This window comes from Anarhichas minor, unplaced genomic scaffold (assembly GCF_050575085.1).
Source record: "Anarhichas minor isolate MPS153535 unplaced genomic scaffold, ASM5057508v1 ptg000136l, whole genome shotgun sequence".
In the NCBI taxonomy this organism is placed as follows: Eukaryota; Metazoa; Chordata; class Actinopteri; order Perciformes; family Anarhichadidae; genus Anarhichas; species Anarhichas minor.
In genome coordinates this window covers 12,463,372-12,490,600 of record NW_027466582.1, presented here as the reverse complement: position 1 = coordinate 12,490,600, position 27,229 = coordinate 12,463,372, and the positions used below count along the sequence as shown (strand labels likewise).

At 39.9% G+C, this 27,229-nt stretch overlaps 3 protein-coding genes and 1 long non-coding RNA gene across 4 annotated transcripts; 1 reads left to right on the top strand and 3 right to left on the bottom strand.

Annotated features, from left to right (window-relative positions):
• Positions 1 to 4,625: 4,625 nt before the first annotated feature.
• Positions 4,626 to 6,806, bottom strand: knl1 (kinetochore scaffold 1). Its single transcript, XM_076084709.1, has 7 exons — positions 6,707 to 6,806; positions 6,455 to 6,555; positions 5,958 to 6,023; positions 5,545 to 5,654; positions 5,258 to 5,379; positions 4,988 to 5,113; positions 4,626 to 4,859 (listed from the first exon to the last, which is right to left on the bottom strand). The coding sequence occupies exons 1-7, from the start codon at positions 6,790 to 6,792 to the stop codon at positions 4,763 to 4,765; spliced, it is 708 nt and encodes a 235-aa protein (XP_075940824.1). The 5' UTR covers positions 6,793 to 6,806; the 3' UTR covers positions 4,626 to 4,762.
• A 5,958-nt stretch (positions 6,807 to 12,764) lies between these two features.
• Positions 12,765 to 13,849, bottom strand: LOC142941730 (uncharacterized). The gene is made up of 3 exons (XR_012951533.1): positions 13,520 to 13,849; positions 13,272 to 13,312; positions 12,765 to 12,945 (listed from the first exon to the last, which is right to left on the bottom strand). It is a non-coding gene; the product is annotated as an uncharacterized LOC142941730 (long non-coding RNA).
• Positions 13,850 to 17,649: 3,800 nt separating this feature from the next.
• Positions 17,650 to 20,319, top strand: knstrn (kinetochore localized astrin (SPAG5) binding protein). The gene is made up of 9 exons (XM_076084776.1): positions 17,650 to 17,697; positions 18,074 to 18,145; positions 18,259 to 18,394; positions 18,479 to 18,508; positions 18,638 to 18,737; positions 18,864 to 18,978; positions 19,077 to 19,138; positions 19,366 to 19,440; positions 19,534 to 20,319. The coding sequence occupies exons 2-9, from the start codon at positions 18,115 to 18,117 to the stop codon at positions 19,657 to 19,659; spliced, it is 675 nt and encodes a 224-aa protein (XP_075940891.1). The 5' UTR covers positions 17,650 to 17,697; positions 18,074 to 18,114; the 3' UTR covers positions 19,660 to 20,319.
• Positions 19,134 to 27,076, bottom strand: LOC142941870 (adhesion G-protein coupled receptor G2-like). Its single transcript, XM_076083992.1, has 12 exons — positions 26,783 to 27,076; positions 26,479 to 26,644; positions 25,415 to 25,577; positions 24,349 to 24,483; positions 24,152 to 24,262; positions 23,999 to 24,035; positions 23,460 to 23,560; positions 23,127 to 23,248; positions 21,248 to 21,516; positions 21,055 to 21,148; positions 20,686 to 20,963; positions 19,134 to 20,357 (listed from the first exon to the last, which is right to left on the bottom strand). The coding sequence occupies exons 1-12, from the start codon at positions 26,829 to 26,831 to the stop codon at positions 20,206 to 20,208; spliced, it is 1,677 nt and encodes a 558-aa protein (XP_075940107.1). The 5' UTR covers positions 26,832 to 27,076; the 3' UTR covers positions 19,134 to 20,205.
• Positions 27,077 to 27,229: the final 153 nt, after the last annotated feature.

The following is a 27,229-nucleotide window of genomic DNA, read 5'->3' as shown; positions in this document are numbered from 1 at the left end:
GTGAGTGGTGGGACGTCGCTGTGTTGCTTTCATTCGCATCACTATGGGAGCACATGCCATCAGAGCTAATTACCTGCCTGGAAGGACCAATTAAGACACCCTCTAATGCCCCCAAAAAGATGAACAGGACAGAGGCATGAAAAGTGGCATTTGAAGTAAAGTGTGTGGAGACACGGCTCCGTATGTCTCTGTTTCAGGAGACATAGGGAGACATTCTTAACTTTGCCTTGTCTTCTTTACACAACATGTTTCCTGTCATCTAAAACTGTTTTTTTTTTTTAAAGGATTTTGCGAGCAACCATTACAGATTAGCTGCGAGTTTAAAACCACTTGTCTCTGGAAAAAAACTGCATCTTTGCTTTTAATTGGATACGAAGACGTTCCATACGGCATACATCTATTGTTTTTATGGATACTACAGTGTCTACTTCAGACATAGCCTAATAGATCATTCTATACAGTTACTTAAAGGTGGGAGATATCCTCATTGTTTTTGACACCAAGCAATTTATCAACCTGTGATATTTAGGCTGAACAGGATGACACTATTTTCTCTCGTGACAGATGACTGAAGGTCTGTTGGGTCGCAACATTATCTGCTTAATAATGCCAAGAAATCTGATCAAAAACTACTTTTCAATCAAAATCAACAGTAACAGCAATCACAGCATACTTTTTATATTCTGCAGTGGCTGATTTAAATAAACAACAGGCCTCCACTAACTCCGGTGTACAATGGGACCTGACAGTTTCATTCCTATTCTCTGACCTCGTAGTGAACGTGTTATGAGTTGTGGATGTACCCGATGCCTTAAGAATGAATCCATCGTGTCTTGGCTTGGATACGGCCCTTTGCTCGGGTGCTGCTGTGAAACACAACACTTTGTTTAAATTGAGCTGGCTTTATCTTTTTTTCCTAACTGTATGAGTGAAGCTGTCACAGCTGGACTCCAGCAGCACTGTGAGATGATTACAAGACATGGAGTTGTTCTATGAACAAACATGGCCACCAAGGCCAGAGGAAGGGAGGGACAATGGAGGCGAATTACTTCAGACTGGAGGTGTTGGCAGGCTGTCCTTACAGTTAAAGCAATGGTTGTTGGTATGCTTGAACTCTGACCTTTAAAAATCCACGTGAATTAAACCGTGCTAATGAGCTTCTGCACATCCACATGCTTAATATCTAGCCCAAATATCTGCTGCAAATGAACCCGACTGAAAACCATATAATATTCTTGACTAACTGGACTATGGAGCATTGGTGCCTATAGTCTTTTGTTTCTTTCTGTAGTGGGAGGCTATCGCACCTCATTCTACCAAATGGTCATTTTTATAAAATAAAAACAGATATATATATACTGATAGAGGTCTGGCTAAGCATTGCAGACACAGTAAAGCCAAACAACACTGATCCCAGAAGGTAGCTTTGGGTGACTCCAAGTTATATTTGCATGGAAGTATAACGTCCAAACCATTATTTATGTCTCTAAATATTAAATCATTATCCAAGCAGGACTTGGAGCTGAAGGTTGCCGCGACAGCTGCTTTTGTTTCTAATCTTATTTCTAGAGATAAAAATGAAAAACAGTCCTTCACTAGATTTAAGCGCATTCTCCATTTCCCTTTCTTTTCTTTATTGCGTGAAGCACCAGTTTCCATCTTCCAAAACCAATTCTGCCACCTCAAAGCTCTCCCTCCCTGGTGAAATACTGCTCCTGGATCTGTGGGTAAACAGATTGGGACCAGGTTGCTTGAGGCCAAATGTTCCCACTTTACAGAATTAGACATTTGGACTGTCGTCATCTTTTTTCATCTAAATCCCAATAAACTGTTACATTTGTCGGTCATAAAGGAGTTTCATTGCACCTCTCATATGTGGTGATGCATTTAATGTCAAGTGGAAACGATCTTTACATTATTGGGCAACACAGCAGTGTATATTTAATCAACTTAGATCAATTTGATTTCTTGTTTCATCCCATTTTGGATCCACCTTTACAGTTTATCTGATTCAATTGTTTAGCGCCATGCAATGGTGACTGGGTTGAGATCATAGCTGTTTTACAGGTTTCACTTTTACGTTAAAAGATAATGAATTACAGATGTTTACAGTAGCAGCATGGCTTTAAGCATGGCAACATGTCTATTAATTCCTTTGAAATACATTCGGGGTTCCCAGTGGATAAATCCTGCTGACTGATCCCCTGACTTTCCTCTAGTGCCAACATAACATTGACATTTGTGGTTTTGAGTGAAATTTCTTGTGAACTATTGCAGATTGCCACAAAATTTATTCTTGTCATAACTGACTGACTTTAAACTATTTGGTCATAAAATATAATTTATTCCGATCCCATCTGGCTCATCTGTACTTTGTGTTTAGTGCTAATTATGTTAGCATGCTAATGTGATAAAACTGAACACTTACGAAAAGTTATTTTTTGTGCCTTTTACTATGAGTGCCCTGCAACTTACACAAACCCAATATATTACTACCCGCTATTCAATCCCCCCAAATCACACACACACACACACACACACACACACACACACACACACACACCACCCAGGCTCCAGTGCAACCGCTCTGTCTGCACCGTCTATATTTGCAACCCTGCCATCATTTTGAATTTACTTAACTGGAGTAAAAGCCAACTAATACCTATTTGTATTGTGTTCTGGTCTAATGAATGATTCAGTTTCCTATTGTAAATAAGGACAAATCCTTCAGCGGATCGATTGAAACGAATTTGAGTTGACCCCCAGGCTGAGGTCAGGAGGCCCAAATGCTAGTTCAGCCAAACTTAACGGCCGCCTGGACACCCTGTGTGTCTTCGATCTGGTTTGACAGCAGCCGTTGTTTCTGGGGGAGGGACGGAGGAACTCGTGTCCCCTGACGGCTCACTAGAGGGTGACGGTTTGGAAAGTCCTCTTTGACCTTTGACGTCGGGGCTTGAGGAATGGACAGTCCGCCCCCCCCGCTCCCTCTCAGAGGCTTGTATCTGGCTGTTTGACCTATCAAATGAACTCTGGACACTGTCCATGTCACTCATGTTTTGGCTGTTGCCAATGAGCTTTGAGCATTAGCAAGATCTGCAGCTAGATACTACCATGTTTATGTTCGTTCAATAAAAGACAGAGAGCCTACACAGATGAGTCGTCTTTGTTTGATGCCAACGTGCAGCTGCTCTCTGGTCATTGCTGAAGGATTACAAGGTGTCTAGTAGCCCTAAGATCTGTGAAACATGGTTAAACACACACGGAAATAAAACCAAGTCTAATTTTGTGTTACTAAGTTGTTTACATTTCATAGATGAAAAGCAGCACGATGTTGTGCTGCACAAAAGTATTTGTCAATTGCAGTTTATATACATAACGTACATATCTTACATTCGCTCTATGATTATCCAGCGGTTCTTAACCTCAAGGTCAAGATCCCAAAATGGTACCAAGATAAATCTCAGGGGTCACAAGATGGTTAAACAAATTAGGAAAGAACATCGATATCTGTGCTACTCAAAAGTTTTACATTTTCGTCCGGCTATCTCTGGTCTTTTAAAAAAAATCCTTCAAAACAAACAATCTGAGCAGGAAAAAAACACCACTGGTTCAACTGCTCACAGATATCCCCACTAAGGCCATTTTCTGTGACCCCGTCAGTAGACATTGCTGAGGTCACAAACCAAAGTGTGTGTTGAACAGGTTACATGTTTTACAGAGCCATGGCGCCCTCTAAAGCATAACCACAGTATAGCGTTTAACACTGAAGGCGCGTTTTAAGGGAATAATGTCAACTCGGTTAATGTCATGAAGTAGAACAGAGCAGCACACAGAGCATACAGAAGAGTTAAAAAGACATTTTGGAGTAGAGAATAAGTGCAGTGACAGATGTTGATGGTTGACACCTCAGCTGTTCAAACACAAAGTCTATCAAATGGGTAAATACCGGTCTTAAAGCGCATTAGTCTCAACAATGACACATTGTCTGTCTGTTTGTAAGATATATATTTCACATTCTGCAAAGTGATTTATATTATTGATGATACATTACTGAAACGGTTCAACCTACATGTAGCAGATTAAGAAGAGACTAAAGAATGTAACCTGTGAATTAATCTTCATACAGACGATGCATCCTGGGAATAAAACAGTTCAGCAAACAATAGCACAGACAAATCAATTGGAACATCATTTTTTTTAATGCACTTACATTTATTTAATAAGTTTTGGTCTCTAATGACTAAAGTACAACACATCTTTGAAAAATGAAAAGAGGAACTGTCGTGACAAAATATAGTGAAATATATTTACATATGTTCAGAACTGTACAAAGCTACAGCTGGATGTGACGTATTTATAAGCAACACAAAGTACTGTAAGCTGGGTTCATGTTCACCACCTGGAGGAGACTCTGCACACCAGACCAGAGAACGACAACCGTGTTTAATCTGTTCAAGGTTCACATAATCACGAAACAAATGTAAATTGAACCAAAATCTAGCAAGATGACATAACAGAACTTCGAATTACTTGAATAACCTAAAAGATATGTGACGAACAAGACCGAGGCTGAAACTGATCGGATTTCCTGTATTCTGTCAATTTGAACAAAATGCACTGAAATGTTACTTTTTGCAAAACATTTATATATATTTTTTTTGAATCATTTTTCATATATAAAAAAAGCCAGACAACACATTTTAAAGTTTACATTTTCCAACATCCATACTATACAAAAGAGTTTGAATAGAAATGATGGGTCTCAACAGAGCAGATTATCATGAATGGTTTTGACAATCTTGGTCAGGAGGTTCTTGGCTGGACTGATCGACGCCACAATCTCCTCGATCTGCTGGATCCTGCAAATAAATGAAAACATCAAATATATATCAAACTAAACAGCGCCAAGTCAGCGCTGCGCTTACCAGAAGGCAGGAAACCATAAAATCATCTATTTCTACTGAATTCATATTTGAGTCAAACTTACGTCGTGTTTCCGATCATGTTTCTGAAGCTCTGCACTTGAAGGACACAGTGGTGGTCGATCACACCGACAGAGAACATCACTTCAAACTTGGAAACTGTCTTGAGACAGCTGAAGACAATGTGCACTCTAGACGAAGAAGAAGAAAAGAAAGGATATTAAACAATGTAATGTGGGCTTTTATTCCATTTCTGTTTATTAACACTAGTTGAATTAGTTTGTTATTAACCATTATATTCTAATATTCAGATTTTGGTCGGGAAGAGTTCTTACCGAGTGTCCACACAGCTGATGTGGAGAATATCAAGCCTCAGACCCCCCCACATTTTCAGCAGACGCAACTCCTCTCCCAGCAGACGACAGCGACTCACCACCAGGCCAACATCATGGAGCAGCTACGCACAGCAGGAGACACAATAAAGTTTCACATTGACTGTGTAAAGCCCTATTTCCACGAAAGGTAGAACACAAGTATGAGACAGAATACTCCGGGTCCACAACCTGCAGCTGCACATGTGGCCCTCTTGCAGTAAACGGAACACACCTCCATTGACACCTACCTTTGGAACATGTCTGCTCGTTGGATACTTCTCCACCCAGTCACGTTCTCCCTCCACGTACTCGGAGAGCAGCTTGTGAACGAGGCAGGCGTGGCCCTGTGACTTCTCATCTAGTTAGAAAACAAAATGTACAGTAGTCGGCTTTTTTTCTTATAATAAACAAATTACCGGTTACAAGAATGTCCTCAATCCTCAAAATGTATCCTCATTATAAAGCCCACACAGACTACTCTAAGAAGCATTAGATCATTTGACATGGAAGGTATTTAGACGGGTGAGTAGATGAGAAAGAGACACGAATCAAGATTTGAGCTCATGTAAATCCGAACATATACAGTATATATATATATATCGTATAATATTCATCACACATATTCTGACATGACACGACTTTTTGTATCATTTTTTCTCACCATCAAGTTGAAGTTTGAATGCGACGTGTGATATTTTCCTCTCAGACTGATCACCAGCATCCGTCCCTTCAAAAACAATAAAAAAAGACAATAGTATTAATTGGAAAAAACATTTATATATATAAAAAAAAGCTTGACTGTAAATGTAAACACATATCAGTCTTTTGAGAAACAAGTCTTCAAATATACTTTCACTCAATGTCTGCCTAGTACACACACTACATGTCTGTGTGTAGTTTGGCTGGTAAACAGTAGCTTTAACTGCAAAGCAGGTCCTGAAGTTAGAGTGGATTAATATGACTAAAACGGGCAATATGGTTAAAATGTTCAGCCTTTAGCGACTTATTTATGGACGCACATGTTAAATTAAAAACACAAATTCTTGTGGAAACAGTAGGAACGCTGTCCACCGTGTATAAGCCGTACCAGCTTATCTAAAGTTTAAAAATCAACTCCCTGCTCACTCCCTCTGTAGCGTCCGTCTGTTGACGACTCACCGCTGGACTGTTCATACAGCAGCTCTAGCTGCAAGGTCTCATGGAGGAACGTGTAGGTGGTGCAGTCGTCGGTCTTCTCTGCAAACCTCCATTCATTCAGCCTGAGGTAAGAAATGTACAAAAAGGCTTTTAACTTTAACATCGTTGTGTAACATGAAAGTGGTTCACGGTGCAGCATGAGCAGCTTTTTTTTTTAGGTCCTCCGTGTTTTGACACTTAAGATGTGAAAGTTCATTCAAATGAGAAACTGACATGTGCAGCACGTTGACGGGGCTCTCGAGGTTCCTCGTCTCAGCTTTCAGCCGGTTCAGTTTATTGGAGTTCTGCTTCTTCTGCATCTCCAGTTCGGATATTTGTCTTGTGGCAAAAGCAAAGAAAAGAATGAATATCTAAAGTGTCTAAACATTTAAAAAAGATATTCATTAATATCCTCAACTCACCGGTCATTATCCGCCAAAGCCTCAGCGACTGTCTGCATTTCTGTAAAGAAAATTCAACATTCAATTCACGCAGATAAAAATAAATAATAATAACAATGAAAAGGTATTACAAGTTACCTTCCTGACGCGAGTTCAGACTTGGTTTGCCTTCAAAGCCCTTTTCTTCAACTGCAGTAAGTTCTAGAGGACGGGAAAAACAGAGTCACTTTATCATCACATCCACACCAACACAGCCCGTTTCTGTGGGTGAGAATCATTAACCAGTCACACAGAGAAGGTGGCACAGTGAACTGAACAGCCAGGAGTCAGTTTCCCACAGTAGCATACCGGTTTCTGTTTCCCGAATACAATCGTCCAAACTTTTCAGCATCTCATCTGCTTCCTCAATCTTTCCTCTCAACCTCTGCTGCTCCTCCTGAAAAGATGAGAATATCTTTGAACCTTCCACGTCCCCCAAAAGACCCAGGAGGTTGTAATTCAGTTTGGTTCTGTGTGTGGAGGACTCTTACCAGATTAGCCTGCACCAGGTTGGAGTACAACACCTCCTTCATTTCATGGGACTGAACTTTGCTCAACTTCCTGAAGACGTTATTTCTCTCTTTTAGTTTTGCACCAAAAGATTTGAGCTGTGAATTCAAAGAAACACAGTGAGGGTCAGGAGTGGAATCATACAGCTAACCGATACTCTTTCTACTGCTACATCTACATGAACAGCTACATACACTGTAAACATGTCACATGACATAGTCATCGTGGCAACAAAGAGGAAAGTAAATTGCAGTTAAATAGAAATACACTGGGTTGTCCTTTCATACCTCTTTCTCTGTAAAATGTCTCACTTCTTCCCACAAAGGTCTGTTAACAATCTTCAGTGGTTTGTCTCGGTCCTGCATTCGCTCCTTCAACCTGGGAAGAGGACAGAACAGGCCTGTGTGTTATTTTAACCTCTTAAAACAGTTCCTTTCTTTGGCTTTTCCAAATTGGATTCTGTAATTTCTGACACAGTCAAACAAGATATGGTGCCTATTAGGAGTTTGGTAAGCAGCTAACCCCGGTCCGTCCTGTCTTGTAATACCACTTGTTTCTTCCAGGGGCGATAGTGAGTCACTGTAGTGTCCATTCTGCCCTCAGTACAACATGAGAGGACGGAGACGTAGCGCTGCCCCGAAGGCTTGTCAATCGCCTTAAAAGGTACAGGGTCCGTGTATGTTTTGATACATGTGGCAGAAACAAGAAAATTTGTTTTGCCCCGACATCCCGGCAGATCAGCAAACTTCCTGTTGCTGCCGACACACAGGTTTAGACCCAGCTGCGCATACAGCGGTGACTCCCAGCGCTGAGGTTTGTGCCGCTGACTGGTTCGTCTGTCTCCCGGAGCAGGCCACGCGCTCTCCTCCTGGCAAAGCGGAGCGGCTGGTGGGGCGATACGAGGGTGCGCGTCGTTTACACGTTCTGCCACTAAATATCAAAACATACACGGGCTATAGGCTGAAGCCACACGTGACGATTCAGAGATAACGGTGGTATTTTGGCCTCAGAGCTTCAGCTGTTTGGTTGGTTTATGTGTATTCTTGCTATTTTACAATAACTGATGGCAGCAGATGGCCGAGTACCACACATTGCACCTTTTTAAGGGGCCATGCTGACCTAAAATGAGACATGAACCCCCTTCAAGGAAGAAAAAACCACCCGGTTAAACAGCGTAATGTGACAAACTAAAGTCGTAAATGTGTTAAACGTAAGCGTGCATACCCCTCCACCCGTTCTGTGAGGCTGAGGACGTCGGTCTCATACACCATCTGTTTAGGACGGTAGATGTGTCTGTCTCTCCATAAGTCCATCGGTGTGCGGTCTGTGTCTGACAAAAGCTGCAAAAAAATAAAAAGTAATTTTACTACATTTGGCTGTTCTTCCATATATATATATTTTTTAATATTAATGAAGATGAACGTACTCTGCCGGGAAGGATGCTTTGCCGAGGATTATGGATGACGAAGTCTATGTTGAAGAGGTTAAAGAACTCCAACACTGTAATGGTGCCATCGTTGAGTTTCTGGAATCAAAACATTGAGGGCAATAAACAAATGAATTTAAAAAAAATGACTTTTTAAAGATGTATTCATAACATATGTCAACAATATACCTGCACATCATTGGTGTAGTCTTCAAGCTGGGATTCAAACAGGCTTTGTTTGAAAGCTGAAAAAAAAGCACAATTATGTCAGGAAAACATCCTCCAATAGGAATTTGATGATACTCGATGTGAATCCAAAACAACTTACTTGATTCAAATGTAGCTTCAGATCTGGTGCTGGCGGTGTGAGAGCTGTTGGAGTAATCTGTGGTCTGTGACGTCGTGCTTGGAGCTCTAGCAATGTTACCGTCGCACTCCACAACATAAGACTGAACATCGGGAAACAAATGAAGAATTTAAAGCACGTCAAGGTAAATAAAGTAAACAAAAGATATCATCCATTATTTGACCTACCGTTTCAACGTCAGTGGTCGCCTCAGTGGAGGTTTTCATTCTCTTTTCATCCTCTGTGTTTTCGTCTCCTGGCAGAGGTCTCTTTTTCCCGTGGATAGAACTAACAAAGTCCGGTTCAAACACGTCTTCCTCTAACAGCTCGTGCGCGTGGAACCCGCGGGAAGCACTCACTTCTCCAGTGGCTCTCTGAGGACTCATGTCCAGCGTTTCAGACATATCTTCGTAGCTTACAAGCTCTTCGTCGTAAATATCAAAGTTGCTCAGTTTACTCGTGACATCGACAGCGACTGTCCTCGTTTGTTCTCCCACAGGATTCGGCTTCTTTGCGTCTTTGGGTTTGCCCCTTTGGGGGAGTTTTGCCTTAAAGCTTCCCATTGAGAGTCTCGACATAAGTTGCTTAGTCTTCAGGTTGAAAGGAGTTGCAGTCGTAAAGGGTTCTTCTTCTTCTTGCGCAAGACTTTGGGCTTGTGTATTTTCCTCTGTGTTTACCAAACCCACTTCAAGTTCAGGCTCCGTTACAGGTGTGCATTCGGTTTTGTCTTGCGAGTTTCTGTCCGTGTCGTGGTCCAGTCGAGGCACAGCTGCTGTGCAGGCATCCATGGCAACAGCAACAGGTGCTGTAGTTGTTACGTGGCTGAAACGTCTTACTTTTGATTGAAGATCGGCCAAACTCATTCGCCTGGACTTCCGTGAAGGCGCTGCATCAACGTCATGGTCGACAGCAGTGGGTGAGCTCTCCATCTTCTGCGGCAAAGTCTGATTTCTCGGCTCGCACCCGGTGACCGTTTCATTCGAGGGAAGAGAATCGGGAAGGTTTGTGATTTCAGGGTCGGGTGATCCCAGTGCTTCACTGCCTGACTGTGAAGTGACTTCGGTTTTCTTCGACTGGTCAGAATTGGGGCACACGTCCTGTGTGGACGAAGGGCACTGAGGTGGCTCATCCGTCTGTCCCAAAATACAGCCCGTTTGAACTTCCCTCATATCCGTACTTACATCGTCCCCCATCGTGGTTTCATTCATTGGCTTCTTCACGGCAGCTGGAGCTTCCTTTTCAGGACCCACATCAGGCTTCCGTGTCTTCACTTGGTCCAGGAAGCCATTTGTGTCTACATCTTTTTGAGGGGACACTTCAGCAGGAGCCACTGCTCCGGCGATCACAGCCCAGGGGCCACTTGTCTTAGATAGGGAGTTTCTAAATCCTGGATCCAAAGCGTGTGCTGGTAAAGATCTGTTACTCCGCCGAAGATGTGAATTCGATGCCGATTTGTCGGCAATATTGACAGTGAGGCACTGGGACTCATCCATAGCTGCATCGGTTGCAGCTATGCATGAGTCCACATGTTGGTGAGACTGGGGTGCCAAATTGGTGGCAATGTTTACAATGTGATTTCTCGTCACATCCATACAGGCCTCTTCAGCAGTAAACCTCACTGTCTTCTCTCTGCAGTCGTCTTCAGCGTCGAACTTGACCTGAAGGAGAAAGTCATAGAAACTGGGTCAACTTTTATAGGACAGCAAGTTAACATTATCATTTCATAATTAAAACATGAAAAGAATGGATTAGTGCAGCTTTAATGGAAGTTTAAAGATGCAGTATTGGGTCAAGTGCGCAGCATAGTGATTCCTTCGGTAAACACATTTGTGTAAAAGATCAGATTAAGGGACGGTTTAAGGCTCACCTGATGTTTTTGCACCTTCATCTTTAAAGAAGCAGTCAATGAGGTATCCAAACCTAAATGTGGAGATGGGAAATAAGTCAGAAACAATTCAAAGAAAGAAAAAACAGTTTCTTATTTGGATCATTACAATTTCTCTGGTCTTGTTGCCTCGTCACTGTCAAAAACATTGGAGGGTTTGTACTTTCCATACCTGTGTGATTGGATGATCCCAGCACTTCATAGTGCTGCTGTCCTGAAGTCATCTCTTGTTTCTTCACACTACCACTTTGGGGGTACATGTCTTGTGTGGGGGAAAGAAACTGGAAAGGATCGTCTGAGCCAGTGAGTCCTCTAATGTGACCCGTCTGAGCTCCAGTCATGTCCATGTTCACATCCTCTTCTGGACAGACTGTCCCTCCATTCGATGAGTCTCCGATGTCAGAGAACTGTGCAGCTGTAGGCGTCACTCTTGTGATCACAGGATCGCCACTGGTTTTTGAGAGGCTTGTAGTAAAACTTGGATTCAAACTGTGTGCTGATCTCTTTCTAGGCTGACCATCTTGTTTCTTTACAGGGAGAAGTGCATCTGATAGTAAATTACTTGCAATATGTACACTGAGGCCCTGGGTCATATCCATCGCTGCATCCTCTGCAGTGAACCTCACGGTTTTCTCTCCGCATGCGGGTACAAAGGCAGAATGTTGGAACGATTTCAGTTTGAAATCAGTGGCAATGTTCACATTGTGACTGCGTGTTAAGTCCATAAAGGCATCATCTGCAGTGAACCTCACGGTTTTCTCTCCGCAGTCGCCTTCAGTAGCAAACTTGACCTTTGGAAGGGAAAAAATAAACGCTGTAAGAGTACAGTCCTAGAAAACATCAATGACAATTCAAATTAGCATAACTAGTTAATTAATTATTTTTTTATATATTGGAGACAATAAATATTAAGTATGCTGCCATTTTCTAAAAGAAATAGATAAATGTAATCACTGAGATTCTGCACAACTTGAATCAATAGGTAGCAATGCTGCACGGACCACAAACAGCTCTTAAAACACAATTTAGTTTTAATAGCACAGGTGATGTATATTAATTAATTCTGCAAAATAATTACACACTTCAAAAATGATAGCAAGTGAGTGTTTAAGCTCACCGGATTTCTTTGCACCCTTGTCTTCAGAGAGGTTTCCATACCTGACGAGAGGAGAAAGGGAATCAAAGTAAATGCAAATGAGAAAAAGCAATCAGACCCATTTAAAATAGTAATAAATGAAATTAAAGGCACTGTAAAGTTGTTCTTTGTGCTGAAGATGAAATTAAATGTTTGTTCAGATGTTACAATTTTTGTCCTCTCATCGTCTCTTTTTGGTTTCTCTCACTTGATTATTTGAGTTCCGTACCTTTGCTGTTAGATGATCCCAGCACTTCATTGTGCTGCTGTCCTGACGTCATCTCTTGTTTCTTCACACTTCCACAGGAGGTGTACATGTCTTGCGTGGGGAAAAGAAACTGGGAAGGATCGTCTGAGCCAGTGAGTCCTCTAATGTGACCCGTCTGAGCTCCAGTCATGTCCATGTTCACATCTTCTTCTGGACAGACTGTACCTCCAGTCGATGAGTCTCCGATGTCAGAGGACTGTGCAGCTGTAGGCGTCATTCTTGTGATCACAGGATCACCACTGGGGCCACTGGTTTTTGAGAGGCTTGTAGTAAAACTTGGATTCAAACTGTGTGCTGATCTCTTTCTAGGCTGACCATCTTGTTTCTTTACAGGGAGAAATGCATCTGATAGTAAATTACTTGCAATATGTACACTGAGGCCCTGGGTCATATCCATCGCTGCATCCTCTGCAGTGAACCTCACGGTTTTCTCTCCACAGTCGCCTTCAGTAGCAAACTTGACCTTTGGAAGAGAAAAAATAATCACTGTAAGAGTACAGTCCTAGAAAACATCAATGACAATTCAAATTAGCATTACTAGTTAATTAATTATTTTTTTATATATTGGAGACAATAAATATTAAGTATGCTGCCATTTTCTCAAAGAAATAGATAAATGTAATCACTGAGATTCTGCACAACTTGAATCAATATGTAGCAATGCTGCACGGACCACAAACAGCTCTTAAAACACAACTTAGTTTTAATAGCACAGGTGATGTATATTAATTAATTCTGCAAAATAATTACACACTTCAAAAATGATAGCAAGTGAGTGTTTAAGCTCACCGGATTTCTTTGCACCCTTGTCTTCAGAGAGGTTTCCATACCTGACGAGAGGAGAAAGGGAATCAAAGTAAATGCAAATGAGAAAAAGCAATCAGACCCATTTAAAATAGTAATAAATGAAATTAAAAGGCACTGTAAAGTTGTTCTTTGTGCTGAAGATGAAATTAAATGTTTGTTCAGATGTTACAATTTTTGTCCTCTCATCGTCTCTTTTTGGTTTCTCTCACTTGATTATTTGAGTTCCGTACCTTTGCGGTTAGATGATCCCAGCACTTCATTGTTCTTCTGTCCTGAAGTCATTTCTTGTTTCTTCACACTTCCACAGGAGGTGTACATGTCTTGCGTGGGGAAAAGAAACTGTAAAGGATCGTCTGAGCCAGTGAGTCCTCTAATGTGACCCGTCTGAGCTCCAGTCATGTCCATGCTCACATCCTCTTCAGGACTGACTGTACCTCCATCAAATGATTCTCCAGAAGCCCTGCTTGTATTTAGTGACTGCTTTTCTTTACCAACACTACGTTTCAGCTGGGACAGGGAGCTGTTTGTGTCAACAGTTTCCCAAGAAGATGCTGCAGTAGAAGGTACCATTCTTGCCATCACGGGACTACCACTGGAGGCACTGGGTTCAGAGGGACTTGAAAGGACGTTTTTAAATCCTAGATCCAAAGCTGACAAGCCAGCAGTACCACAAGTCTCACGTCTTCTCTCCTCCGGAGATGAGGCACTGTCCATTTTTTCAAGAGTGAGGAAAATGTCCACGTTTTGGTTTGAAGGAGTGAATGAACTACTGGCAGTGTTCACCGTGTGACTCTGAGTCATATCCATAAAGTCATCACCTGCAGTGAACATTATGGTTTTCTCTCTGCATTCGTCTGCTGCATCAAGATTGTCCTGGAAGAGGAAAGACACGGGAGAACATTAAAACAACATTCAGAAAACTATACAATGACCATCTATATTTATCATTGAGATATATCTATCTATATATATATATATATATATATATATAGATAGATAGATAGATAGAGCACATTTAAAAACAACATTTGTTTGTAAGTGCTCTCCAGTCGAGGCAGATGTGTTAGGTATACATAATTAAAGACATAAGGTGCATAATTGGCAATTTAGCTTCACTGAATGTCAGTACGGCATGACGGATTGTTTTCAGACTTAAAACTTACGTGATACTTAAGTAAACGTATTTTAAAACTTACCTTGTGTCTTTGATTGAAATCATGTTGAGATGGATTCTTCAAGGACGTCATATCTGAATTTGGAAATAGAACGAAAATGCTTATTAAACTGTAAATTAGTCATCGTATCATAAGTTGTGAAACAATATCAGCAAGGAACATTTAGGCCATTAATCAGTCAGCTGGTTGATAGAAAATGAAATACCTTTCGGGTTGCCTGTGTGTGCCTGTGGTTTACTGATCTGCTCCTTCTTGGTCTTCTCTTTTGTCTGCGACACTCTGCTGTCATGGTGGGAGTACATTTCTTGTGTGGGGAAGAGACACTGGAAGGGATCATCGTCATCAGTGAGTCCCAGAATGCGACCGGTCGGAGCTTCAGTCCTATCCATGCTTAAATCCTCTTCAGGACAGAGGGACCTTCCAAAAGAGAATTCAGCGACCTTCCTGGATGAACTCAGTGACTTCTCCATCACAGCTGAAACAGACGTTGGAGCCTGATTTTCTTTATCCACATCAGCCCTTTGTGTTTGAATCTGGGCCGTGGAGCAGTTTGCTCTTTCAGACGATGCAGCAGGCGCCAACGTGGTGATCACAGGATTAACGCCGGGGTCACTCGGTTTGGAGAGACTTGCGAGGAAGTTTTCAAATCCAGCATCCAAAGTAGGTGCTGGAGACGATTTGTTTCTCTTCTCTACTCTTAAATCCATATTTCTGCTGGTGGGCACTGATACTGACCCAGTGCTCAGATTGTGACTCAGGCTCATATCCATGGCTCCATCACTGGCAGTGAGCTTCACTCTGTTCTCTCCTCTGACAGGTAAGGAGTCATAGTTTTGGAGGGAAATGTCTGCAACCAATCCTGCTTCATTTGCAATGTTTATTGTGTGACTGTGGGTCATGTCCAGGAATGCATCGTCAGTAGGAAACATCACTGTCTTCTCCCCGAAGCCCCGCCCAGTATCAACGTCGGCCTGGTGAAGAAAAGTGGCTTTATGTCAATGAATGGTCACTAAATATCAAGTTCTACATAAAAACTTCTCATGACCATTATAATGAAGCATTGTATTAATACAATACATATGATCACAACAAAGACATTTAACCATTGGTGGCTGCGACAGTTATAAGAACACACAACTCGGACAAAAATAGCAAAAGTGACTTCAAGCTCACCTTGTCCCTTTGTTGAGAGGCATGCAGAGGAGCATTCAACAGGGTTTCCATTCCTGAATTTGAGAGATTTGAATTTAGTAAGAGTCATCTTACACTGTAACAAATAATGTGAGTATGTGGTAATAGCTGTAATGAATATCCCTACCCATTATTTGTTGAATCCCATCTTCAGTGACCGCCACCTGGACCCTTATGAAAGCAAACACACAATATTAATTTTGCTACTACACAACGTTTTGACTGCAAGTCAAAGATTAGCATATTAAAATCCAACATTTTCAACAGGTCAGCAGCTTAATATGTGCAGCTTGAGAAGATCACCGTACCTATTTTGTGTGGCTGTCGCTGCTGTGGAAAAACAAAAAAAGGACAAATATTACAAGGCTGCTCCAAAAAAACTAATAAGGACTCAGATACTTATACATACTAACATTACATACTTGCTGTTATTAACTCTTGTAAAGGACTTCGGGCAGGAGAGGCATTTTTTACATCCCTGTAAAGAAAAGAATACAGATTAGGTTGAAATGTCCTTGCGGTAAATCTGAGCCTGACTTTTTTTTGTAGTGTCTCACTTTGAGAACAAAAGGACGTCGTTGGCCGCAGCAAAACTGACTCTTCTTGAAGTTCTCTTTTCCACCGGTTTGGCACACTCCACCTGAGTGAAAATAAAAACATATAAAGTAAAATATAAAGCCATAAAGTTTTTACCTCTCAAATTTATCCTTGTTAGGTTGACAATTGATACTATATAAAAAAATATTACGATTGGAGGTCATCTTTCATTACGAGAAATATCCCCATTTTTACATATAAACACTTAACATTTTTAAATCTAGCTATTCAGTTACCACATTTTCCTGCTGCTGTGGTTCAGGGAACCTGACTGATCTCCGTGGTGCTTTTAAAATCTAAAAATGAGAAATTGCACAGGTTATGATTCAGGCTTATGATTTAACGTTAAATGTAAACTACATGTACTTTGTCCATGAATGATTTGTAGCACTGACCGAGGAAATGCGTCGCTTGGAGAATCCACTGCCTTCACTGTAACAGCACATGAAACACAGTATTCAGCTATGGTGGGTGTTTGTTCTTATATAAAATGTGAATACAGTCATATCACAAATCAATGGTAATGCCAGCTACAAAGATGGCCTTTAGGTTTATGTGTAGTCTGTTGCTTTCTCTCAACATAGTTTCTACTCACTCATTCTTGGCAGGATCCAGAGGCTCCATTTTCAACTGTGAACAAATGAAAACAGAGCTCGATGAGGAAATCACAGATTCTGCAGTCCATTGTTACATTTAAGTTGGTAAAACATGACATTATGTCACATTTACCTGACCTTTCTTCATCTTTAGCTAAAGGGTTAAATCAACAACCAGATATATAGTTTTTTGTGGGATAAAAAGGTAGACCCGGTGCAGTGTTTCAGGTTAAATAAGTTGCTTAATGATTACTGACCTCGGTAGCGAGCATACATTGTACCTACGCTAACGTTCGTGTTGGTCTGGCATTAACAAAACAAGAACAATAACTGAACCCAAAATAAACATTACAGCGCATACCTTGTAGTTGTTGTGAGATAATTCCTCGGTTTTACAACGGATAATGTTGTGTTATTACTTCTTAACTAACGTGAAATAGCTTTCATGTCGCTTATTTTTAGCTGGGTCGACGTGCGAAGCTGTGAGCTGCAGCTAACAGCAACGAGCCTTGATGCTAACGTCTTCAGTTTTGAATTAAACCGCCTCCACGCATGCGCAGTGACCTATTTCAGTGGGTTTTTGTCTAGTCTTTCGCTGCTTATTTCGGTAAGTGCAGTATTGTTAACTCAACAACAATAACAGAATAATACACATGCCGCTTAGCTCGAATTAATCAAGACATACAAACCTTCTGACGACAAGAAATAGAGAAAAGTAGTTTTCGACATACAGGAAGTAAAGGACTCAAACCGGATATGATCACAGAGGGCGGGACGTTTTTAAATTCGTGCGGCTCGTTTTTGGGGAATTGACTGTTGACAAGTCTTGTACTTAACGCATCCACAAAGGTAGGCGTTGATGTTGCGTTACTGAACCCTGTCACACATATTGGTATGTTTCAGTTATGGCGAACGTTTAACTAGCACCTAAGCTAAGCTAAGCTAACTAGACCCTTGATATGTTACTTTTTTGAAGTCGTCTAGCGAATGTTGAATTTGGAAACTCGCACCAAACTCTATTCAAAATCAGTATTTTTGTATTAATCTTACTGGTAAAAGTGAATATAAAGGTCCTAGTATTATATGATTACGTTGTCGACGCTTTAGAGTTAAACATTACGCAGAAACAACGTGTTTGAATATGTCAGTTCAACAGCTGGTTCAGTAAACATTTCCAGGAATTACTAAATTGTAAGTTACTTAATCAGATGGTTTCTTCTTACAGGTGCCTTTTTCATTGCTGGCGTTGTATTCATTGCACAACAGATGAAGCGAATGGCATCCAAAATTCCAAGAGGTGAGCAGAATTTGGTGTTTTTGGACTGTGTTGGTGATTCTATTTATGTATATTTAAATTGTATTTCAAGACAAACAAAGCCGATGTCTGATTAACAATCTTATGTTTTCCAGGTGTGCATTTACCTGCAGAAATGAAGAAAGCGGTTGATAAGTTTGAATCCAAAGACAGGGCACCTGTGTCTGCAACAGAAAACGCTGCCCAAAAGTCAGATGGTATCCTCAAACATCAAAAAGAAAACGTGCCAAAGTAAGACATGTGCTAATCAACACTATACTATGTATGTTGCTTCACAGCTATTGAATTCATTTTTTTTTCGCTTTTGTCTTGCAGGAAAACTGTTGCTCCCAAAGCACTCAAAGGGTGAGTCTTGCATTACGTTGCATATTCTGAACGTGATTACGTGATTCACGTGATTCATGCTCGCGTGATTACGTGAGCATCAGCCTTTTTTTTCTTCTTCTCACAACTTTATATTGCACCTGTCTGTAGGGTGCCCACCAGGTATGGACAACAGGCAGAGCTTAAGGGGCAAAATCAGCATCTGATGGCTACCAATGGGGAGCTGCAGAAAAACCTCTCGGAGACACAGGTGCAGGAAGTAGTTTTAATGAAGTACTTGTATGATTGTAACATATCTAACTACTTGCATTTATAGATTTCACTTGTCTGTTGTCCGCTGCAATTGACCAGCATTTCTTTCCTTGTCACTTTGCAGCAAAGAGTGTCCGAGTTGCAGCTGCAGTTCAGTGAACTTGAAAAGGAGAATGTAGAGGTTCGGAAAAACCTGAAGGACTGTCACATGCTCCTAGTCGCAGCCAATATAGACCCAGGTGAATACGTATCCCCTTTTTTTCAAAATGTGTTTTTCTTTGCTTGATTTCAGTTGTTGCTTGATAGAAAATAACGTAATATCTCGTTTGATTCTTAGTTTTGGGAGAAAGGGTTGGATCAGCTGCGCAACAAAATGAAGATGAAAGAAAAGAGGTTATGGTATGTATATTTTATTTCAGTTCACTTGATGTTATAAGTTCTGTCATGTTTTAATCACACTCACACAAATAACTACAAACATGCACTAGTTGTATTCCACACAATTAAAGTGAAAAAAAAAAGTACATTTACAATATAGTTGTATCCTACACATAAAGGGTAACAGTCTGTTTGCTATCATAGGCAGTGCCATCTATTGAACACAACTTTCATTGTCTCCATTTCAGAGTGTGTCCACAGACCTGCTGACTGAATTAAAAGCGTTTGGAGACACTGCATCACAGCAACGTGCCCGGTTAGAGGTGAGTTAAACTCACACTTTGCTGTTTGTTGTAATTGCTTTTAAGTGATGATCGCAGTGTATTTTAAATGATCCTCATTTTACACACTTATAGGAAATCGCCACAATGATGTCAGAACTCACGGAAGCGCGGGAGTGTATGCAGGAACGGGAGAACTTCTCCCTGGAGGTGGCTGAAATTGAAAAAGCTCTCAAGGAAGCAGAAGCCCTCTTGCTGTAAAAGTTATAATAATTTCCCAACTAAAAATGAGTTTAAAATAAAAAATGTGCATAATGTATGTTTTAATGTTAGTGTAACTTAAACTGAATAAAATATTCTTTATCCTCGTGCTCCTGATCTCATTTTCATATTCCAAACAGTCAAAACATGCTTTAGGAAACATTATTTTTACTGTAATATCCACAACTAAAGATATTTTATTGGTTGAAGATCAAAGAGTCTTGAAAATGTAATTTTAATAAAATACTAATTCATATTTGGCAGTTTTTCTATAGAAAAATCTGTAAAAAAAAAATAAATACTATTACTAATTAACTCCACAAAACATACAGCCTTTTCTGATCCCCATTGAATGAAATTGTACAAACCAAATTCTGGCCCTAAGAAAATAAACAATGTAGTATTAAAATAATTTTCCCATACACCAATAACCTTCAATAAATGTCAGAAGATGCCCTATACAATGTTACACACCAGTAAACTTTTTTACACTTGCTTGTAGTCTCTTACTTCAAGCTGTCCATCTTCACCCTTTAGTCCATTTGTCTACCAGGGCATTTCTTTATTGAAGTTGGCGTAGGGGTTCTCGCAGCTTTGCACGCTAGTTTGAATAGTGTCGGTGCTCACTTCGACTTCCTGACCATCGATTATCTCTTCTGAGTGGCTGGTGTTATAGTAGTAGATGAACAGGAAGAAACCTGCCACAGACAAAGAAAGATGGTCACTCATACGGACAAGTTGAGCCTTTTGAAATGTAACGTATTTTTAGTTTATTGCTACTTTACACTCATTGCTCATGCAGGTGGGTTTTACTTTCAGTCATCTATCCTTTTACAGCTTACTTTTATAATAATACAATAATATTGTAATAATCACTGACACAAAGTAAAACATTTTATTACTTAATCCTGTGAGTTAAGTAATAAAAACCAAGCTATATGAGCAGTGAGTTTAAATTAGGATTCAATTGGATTATTTAAAATGCAACAGATCAATACATTGAAAGCTTATTATTATCACACGGACCTTGGAAAGAATTCAAGACTGTGAAAATGTAGTAGGCGGGGATCCGGAGGACACCGTAGGCGAAGAAGGCAAAACCCCAAGTGATACCCATCATGCAACACAGTCCCAGGATGATTGCGATGCTTTTTCTGTTTGTGCTTATTACTCCACTTCCCATTCTCTTGAGACAAAAGAGCTTGGACAGAATGGTGATGAAGGTAGTGAAGGTGAAGAGGAAGACCAACACATAGTAACCTATGTTGACAATGTACTGCACGTCATTGTCCGTTATCCAGCACCTTGGAACAGAGAGACATGTCAGTAAAGGAAGGGAAGCGTGTGAACAAATGTGTGAATTCTGTATATTAAATATATATTCCACACACTCACATGGCCGCGCTCTCTTCAGTGTCACTAGTATAGACGAATTGTTTGTCATATTTTCCTAAGATGAGCAGGACGATCACAACTACACTCGGTAGGACTGGAAATGGACAAAGAAGATTTACCAAATAACTACTGACTTGCAAATGTCATGTCCATGTTCAGATCAAACAACAGAAAATACCTGATGTGTACTCACCCCAACTGGTAACGGAGACTTTGAGTATGTAGTGACGGATTACAATTGTGCCCACCACGTACAGCTGCAGGCCGAGGTGGAAGGCCTGCACAGCAAACCAAGTAAAAGTGGCCAACATAAAGTAGTGCATGAGAGCCGCCAAGATCTTACAACCCACTGAGCTGTTCATTTTTGTCACGAAGTCGTTGAGCAGGAAAGTGAGGTTAAGCAGGAATATGGCCGACACCATGTGGATGAGAATCTTTGTTGATATACTGGCCTTGGTCTTCCTGTAAGAGAGACACATATTGCTCATAGACAAATCATTGTTTTTTTTATGATTACCCCGTCTGGTGAAGGAGGCTATGCTATGCTATGAGGAACTTTATTTTGTGTTTATAAAGCAGTAGTGTTTCCGAGAACCAGAGTCCCTTTAGAAAACTTCTTATTTTACCGCAGCAGGGTCTGACAATCAGCCACGCTCAGTCCTGGTAATAATAACTTTGAGGTTTGGATTGTTGTTCGGACAAAACAAGACATTTGAAAGAGTTTCTTTGAGTTCTGGGTAATTGTGACAGTATTTCTCACTATTTTCATACACTTTACAAAGCAAATGATGAATGGATTAATCAATAAAACAAACAGCAGATCAATCAATAAAGAAAATAATCATTAGTTGCAGCCTTATATTAAATGGTTAAAACTTAGCTCCACCTCACAAGAGTATAACGTTGCTTATACACATTAATGCATGAGTAATAATAATGTAATCATATTCTGTGTCATAGTATGTCATTAGATATCATAAACCCTCACATGGGCTATTTCTTTCCATTGAGAACTTTAACTTTTGATACTTTGAAGTACATTTCCTGATACTACCTTTCCAATACAGCATTTTTATTTGTAGGAGATCTTTTTTACAGCGTGGTATGAATATAGAAACAGAATTCTTCCTCCGCCTCTGTAAATTTGTCATTATCATTTATTGTTGTCTCGTTATTTAATAAGTCCGAAAGTGAACTTGAGTTATACAAGTATTTTAATTTAATCCCAAATTCCATAATTCTATGTATATTTATTTATCTATAAACAGTGTTTAAATGCAAAGGTAAGTGCAATAGTGGCTTGAAAAAATTAATGTGTGAGGAAAGGGACAGATGGGATGTTAGCTTATTTTCATGAAGTATTCATTTGGTACATAACACGGTTGTTTCCATCGCACTCCTACAACAAAACTACTATTCAGCGGTCTCATTTCCCTATTGCAAATGTATGACAGTGTTCTGCTGTTCTGAAGAGCATGCTTATTTCCATGAATTATCACTAAATCAGCTGGCTGTGGGACAACACAGCTATTGACAAGAGATGTGTTTGTTTACTTGTATAAAGACTAAAGACCAAAGAAAAACTGATCAATTGGTCGGCCGATGACTTTTTCCGATTAATGCCTTTTTTTTAAATAATCGGAACTATTTTAAAATCAATCCAGTATCTTTATGACTTTTGTTTCTAAAAGGCTGACATTAATGATAATGACACTTTATTTAATTTTGTATTTAAAAAGAGGTGTATGGCTACATAATGAGATTGGAGTATTCAGCCATGGCTCAACAAACCTGGACAAAAGATGGGTTTCATTCTGCAGTTAAAAGCTTTAAAGTAGTTGTTATTACTCAGGCCAAGCCCAGTATTTTTAGACATATTTAAACAAAAATAAATGACGTAATCATTTAGTAATTTGCATTGAGACGGCTTTAAAACAGAATTTAGCTCGTGGAAATCGGACCGTGACAACCCTATATTGAAATAAAGGCAACACTTTATTTTACATGGTCATAATTTCCTGATACTGAAACTATTTAATCTGAAACTAATTATGGAGACATGTTATCATTACCTCATAAGGAAGTGCATGAAGAGGACTACGCCGAGGAAGAACATGGACAAGCCACAGCCAACTTGGGTGATGATGGTGAGGTTTTTCAGGTCAGCACTAGGTATGGTTTCATTAAGAGGAGCCTGCGAAGAGCAACAATTAAACACTTTATCACATGGACTGGCATTAATGAGGATGGTTTATGATGAATTTCATTACAGAGGATGAAAAAAATCAGTAGCTACAGACGGTCATACAGAGGAATGCCCATATATGTGTATTCCACTGGGAATGCCGATTGAAAGGACGAAGCTTAGAATGCCATGAGAATATTACAAAAGACGTAAGACGTACCAATAAGATAGCAAAAAAGGTCAAATGCGAATACTCGCACGTAATGCTGGTCCCGTTTTTTATCGTCCGACATCCGTCATCAGTCCAGTTTGGTCGGCTTCCTAAAAGACAGGATCAGAGCATGCAGACAACGCAGAGCTGAAGCTGGAGGGTTCACGAGCACATTGAGTGAGTGAGAAACAGCAAGTAAGAATCAACGCTCCATGCCAATAGTAGATTTCAAGCATGGAAAATACGGGAATAGTAAACCCAGATGTAAATTAAGGTCAACCAAAATCAAAATGTGTGAGACACTCAATCAATTTGACACTGTATCCGTTCTATTGAAGTGTCCCAGTGGAATAGAATTGCATCGCCTATTACATCAGCTCACTATTGTAGTCTCTGTTATTTCATGTCCTTTTCTAATCTACATTATGGCAGAGATAAAAAAACATCGTTAATGTTGTTGATTACACTTGATGTGTCAAAATGTGTGCTGTGGGAAAAGCTCTATTCTTTCGTGGGTAATGTAGACCTAAAGAAAATCTTGCAATTACCATCACCATTCCATGAACGACAAGATGGAATTCTTTCCTGTAAAAACAACAACAGAACTGCATTAAAACGTGCTCTTGGATGGTAAACAAACTCAAACAAATACAGATAATACACATTCGATAATGCACAATATATATATTTTTTTAACTTACGTCTATAATGTTCTTGAAATTGATCCATATTTTATCTGTGAGATTGTTGATCGTGGCTCCCATTTCAACTGCTAAAACCTCATCACCTAAAATAGTGCTGTTGTTCATATCCTGAAAAAAAATGAAACAACTGCAAAATAGTAACATGATTATATTTCCTTTATCATTGAAGGCGACATTTTGATATTGTTTCTTACCAAAGCCAGATTGGTGAATCGTAAAACGACTACAAATGGCACGCTAACGTTCAAACTCAGGGATTTCTCAAACGCTTCTTTTGGCACTGAGACAGATCTTGAGTATTGATCCAGAATATCACTGCCGTCTACAATCTGCAGGGAAGAACACAAGTGTGTTGTCAAAAGCGTGTACAGTGCTGTTTTAAACATTAAAGAAACATTTAAGTTTGTTTGAAGTCAATCCAATTATAATCCAGGCAATGACTTAGTATCTAGGAAATGACTCAGCAGTCTGCCTGCTCTGCTGCATTCGTTTTGATCCTTTCACCTCAATGTCAGAAAGAGAAAAATGTTGAACAAAAGTAAATTATTTCTAATTGAGAGACAGGATGGCATATCCTCAAAGTTTAGACGGACTACTTATTTCATGACTCTGAAGTGGTAAATAAGTAATGGTAAGTATTGCCTGAGGAAGTGTCCATTATTAGGAATTAACGCGGTGTGTCTTACAGTTCTGGCCTCCATGAAGGGGCCGTGTACTTCTTCTGTGATACAAAGTATCAATAAGTTGACTTACTTCTTGCAGCTTGTGTCTTACTGTCGCCACCCTGTGTTGTTCAGAGGATGAGGCTCAGTGTGCTAAATAAGAAATTCAGATGATTTTTTTTTTAATTGAATGTTGCCAACGCAGTAATTTCGAACGATGAACAGACACTTTAACTGGAACTACTTGGTATGTCTCCATTATCAAGAATTAATGGACACCCTGCGGCCAATCAGAATCAAGTATTCACCCGGACAATGGAATAAGTCAACGTTGACTTGGTTTCACACAGGACACAAGCAGCGGTCTCCTGGGTGAAAGTCCTTTGTTTATTTCCATCCTGCCATCCGACCTGCCCTTCGTCATCTTCCTCACTCTTTATACCAAGTCAGTTGACGGTCTAATACCTGGTGTGTCTCACACAGACGCTAAGTTGGGAGTGAGAACTGGTTACCCAATCCATACAGTTATTGAAGTCTGTACTAAGAATTTTACCACATAGCATGCATATGAAGGTCAAATTCAAAATAATACACCCACCCTTATGCTGTCATTTGAGGCCGAATAACCAAAGAAGACCTCGCTTACATCCGCAGGGTCTGTTTCTCTCACTAAGATACCCGTAACTCCTTCTGCCACAGTCAGTGCAGCCGAAGACACGTTGATGGAGCTGGCAAGGTCGGCCATTTTGCTCATGACTCCGCTGTTGACAGAAGGAAGAATATTCAATATATTGACAATTCTTTCATATACATATACATTTTTACATATATTACATTACATTGTGGTAAATATATATGAACAGCCCAAAAATGTTTTCTCCCTTTGAATTTCAATGTTATAAGGAATAGTTAGTTAGGAGTTGTACAGGAGGTTAGCTTAGCTTAGCTCAAAGACTGGAGGCAGGGGGAAACAGATAGCCTGGCACTGTCCAAAGTTTAAAAAGCATCCACCTAATCGCAACTCTAAAGTTCAATAATTAAGATATTGTATCAGCTTAAGTCCTACAGAAAGAGAAATGTAAAGCTTTGTGGTATTACAGGGAACCTCCTGCTGTAACTATTTCTGGGAGCAGTGACTTCCCGGAGTCTTGTCGACACATTTCTATTTGCGAACAAACAAACAAACACGACACGACATGTTAATCAGTCAGCAGTAGTGGTTTTGGAGTTAGCAGTGGCCCATAAGACTCCACCGTTAGATTCGTTATTTGGTGCATTAAAAAAATAGGACAATGTCGCTGAATGAATTTCTCTCTTAAAGCACTAATTCACTTTGGGAATTTTCCTTCTAAATAAAACAGCACATTGTTTATTTCTGTAAATTGTCTATCTATTATCAAAGCATTATCAGCAATACAGACAAGGTAAATATGAATGTGTTGCGTTGCATGTCGATTTAGTGGTGCTCCTAAATTGTTCCGCTGATGCTCCTGAAATTTTCAGTAGTGCTCCATAGTGTGAAAAGTCCGTCTGCTTTGAAAAGAACCGGTCTAGCTGTTTCAAATCTCAACAACCTGTGTTCTGGCTGTACAGTTGTAATAATCTTCTCATCTCACTCTCGGCAAGAAAGCAAATTAAAGCATGTTTCCCAAAATGTCTTACGCAGCTTCGGCAGCGTCGAAGGGTTTTCCTTCTTCAGGTGTATAATTCACAGGCACCTCATAGTTACACTCCGGCAATTTCTCTGGATTATCACACCTTACACATTTGTTGTTTGTTGTTGTTGTTATGTTGATGATGAACTTGTTTTTGATCAGTGAACCTGAATCTGTAAAGTAAGATACACAGTTGGTGCCATTTATAGCCAGTGTCCGCAGCATTACAAGCATGATGTGCATTATAGAGCACAAAAGGCAAGAAATTAACAAATAGTTACGCAATCATTGCTTCTCTGAGAGGAACTCACCTGCTTTGCATTTGTTTACATCATAACTAGCTCCATCACATACTGTCATTGTATCCAAACCTCTAATCCAGCAAGGTCCTACAAAGAGAAACACTGTCAGAATCTTCACATACACAGTAAAGAAAAAAGTGGGACAATGCTACAGAAAGTGCATTGATAAAAATATTTAACAATCTCTTTGAAATTACTATTTTTAATTTTATTAAATTTGTAGCTAACACTATGAGGGATGGTAAAAAAAAGAACTTCTAAATTGAATTAAAGACTTAATTAAAAGAGACTTGTGTCATCATTCCAATTTTTACATTGAGCGTAAACGTAATAATACCTTTATAGAGACTGTTTTTATTAGTATTTTTTCCAGACAGAATTGTAAAACAAAGTTGTTTACCTGTGACAATGTCATTAATGATGGGCGTTGAATCTGAATAATAAGAGAAATTTATA

Bases quoted from the DNA above. Each gene is read 5' to 3' on its own strand.
- knl1 (XM_076084709.1), bottom strand. From the start codon at position 6,792: ATGCAGAAGAAGCAGAACTCCAATAAACTGAACCGGCTGAAAGCTGAG. The intron at 6,556-6,706 runs GTCAGTTTCTCA...TTCTTACCTCAG, and splicing joins CCCGTCAACGTGCTGCACAT to GCTGAATGAATGGAGGTTTG. The intron at 5,380-5,544 runs GTAGGTGTCAAT...TGCTGTGCGTAG, and splicing joins CGAGCAGACATGTTCCAAAG to CTGCTCCATGATGTTGGCCT.
- knstrn (XM_076084776.1), top strand. From the start codon at position 18,115: ATGAAGCGAATGGCATCCAAAATTCCAAGAG. The intron at 18,146-18,258 runs GTGAGCAGAATT...TATGTTTTCCAG, and splicing joins GGCATCCAAAATTCCAAGAG to GTGTGCATTTACCTGCAGAA. The intron at 18,738-18,863 runs GTGCAGGAAGTA...GTCACTTTGCAG, and splicing joins AAAACCTCTCGGAGACACAG to CAAAGAGTGTCCGAGTTGCA.
- LOC142941870 (XM_076083992.1), bottom strand. From the start codon at position 26,831: ATGACAGTATGTGATGGAGCTAGTTATGATGTAAACAAATGCAAAGCA. The intron at 24,484-25,414 runs GTGGGTGTATTA...TCTTCCCTGCAG, and splicing joins CCTCAAATGACAGCATAAGG to ATTGTAGACGGCAGTGATAT. The intron at 21,149-21,247 runs GTGAGTACACAT...GTCCATTTCCAG, and splicing joins AGTCTCCGTTACCAGTTGGG to TCCTACCGAGTGTAGTTGTG.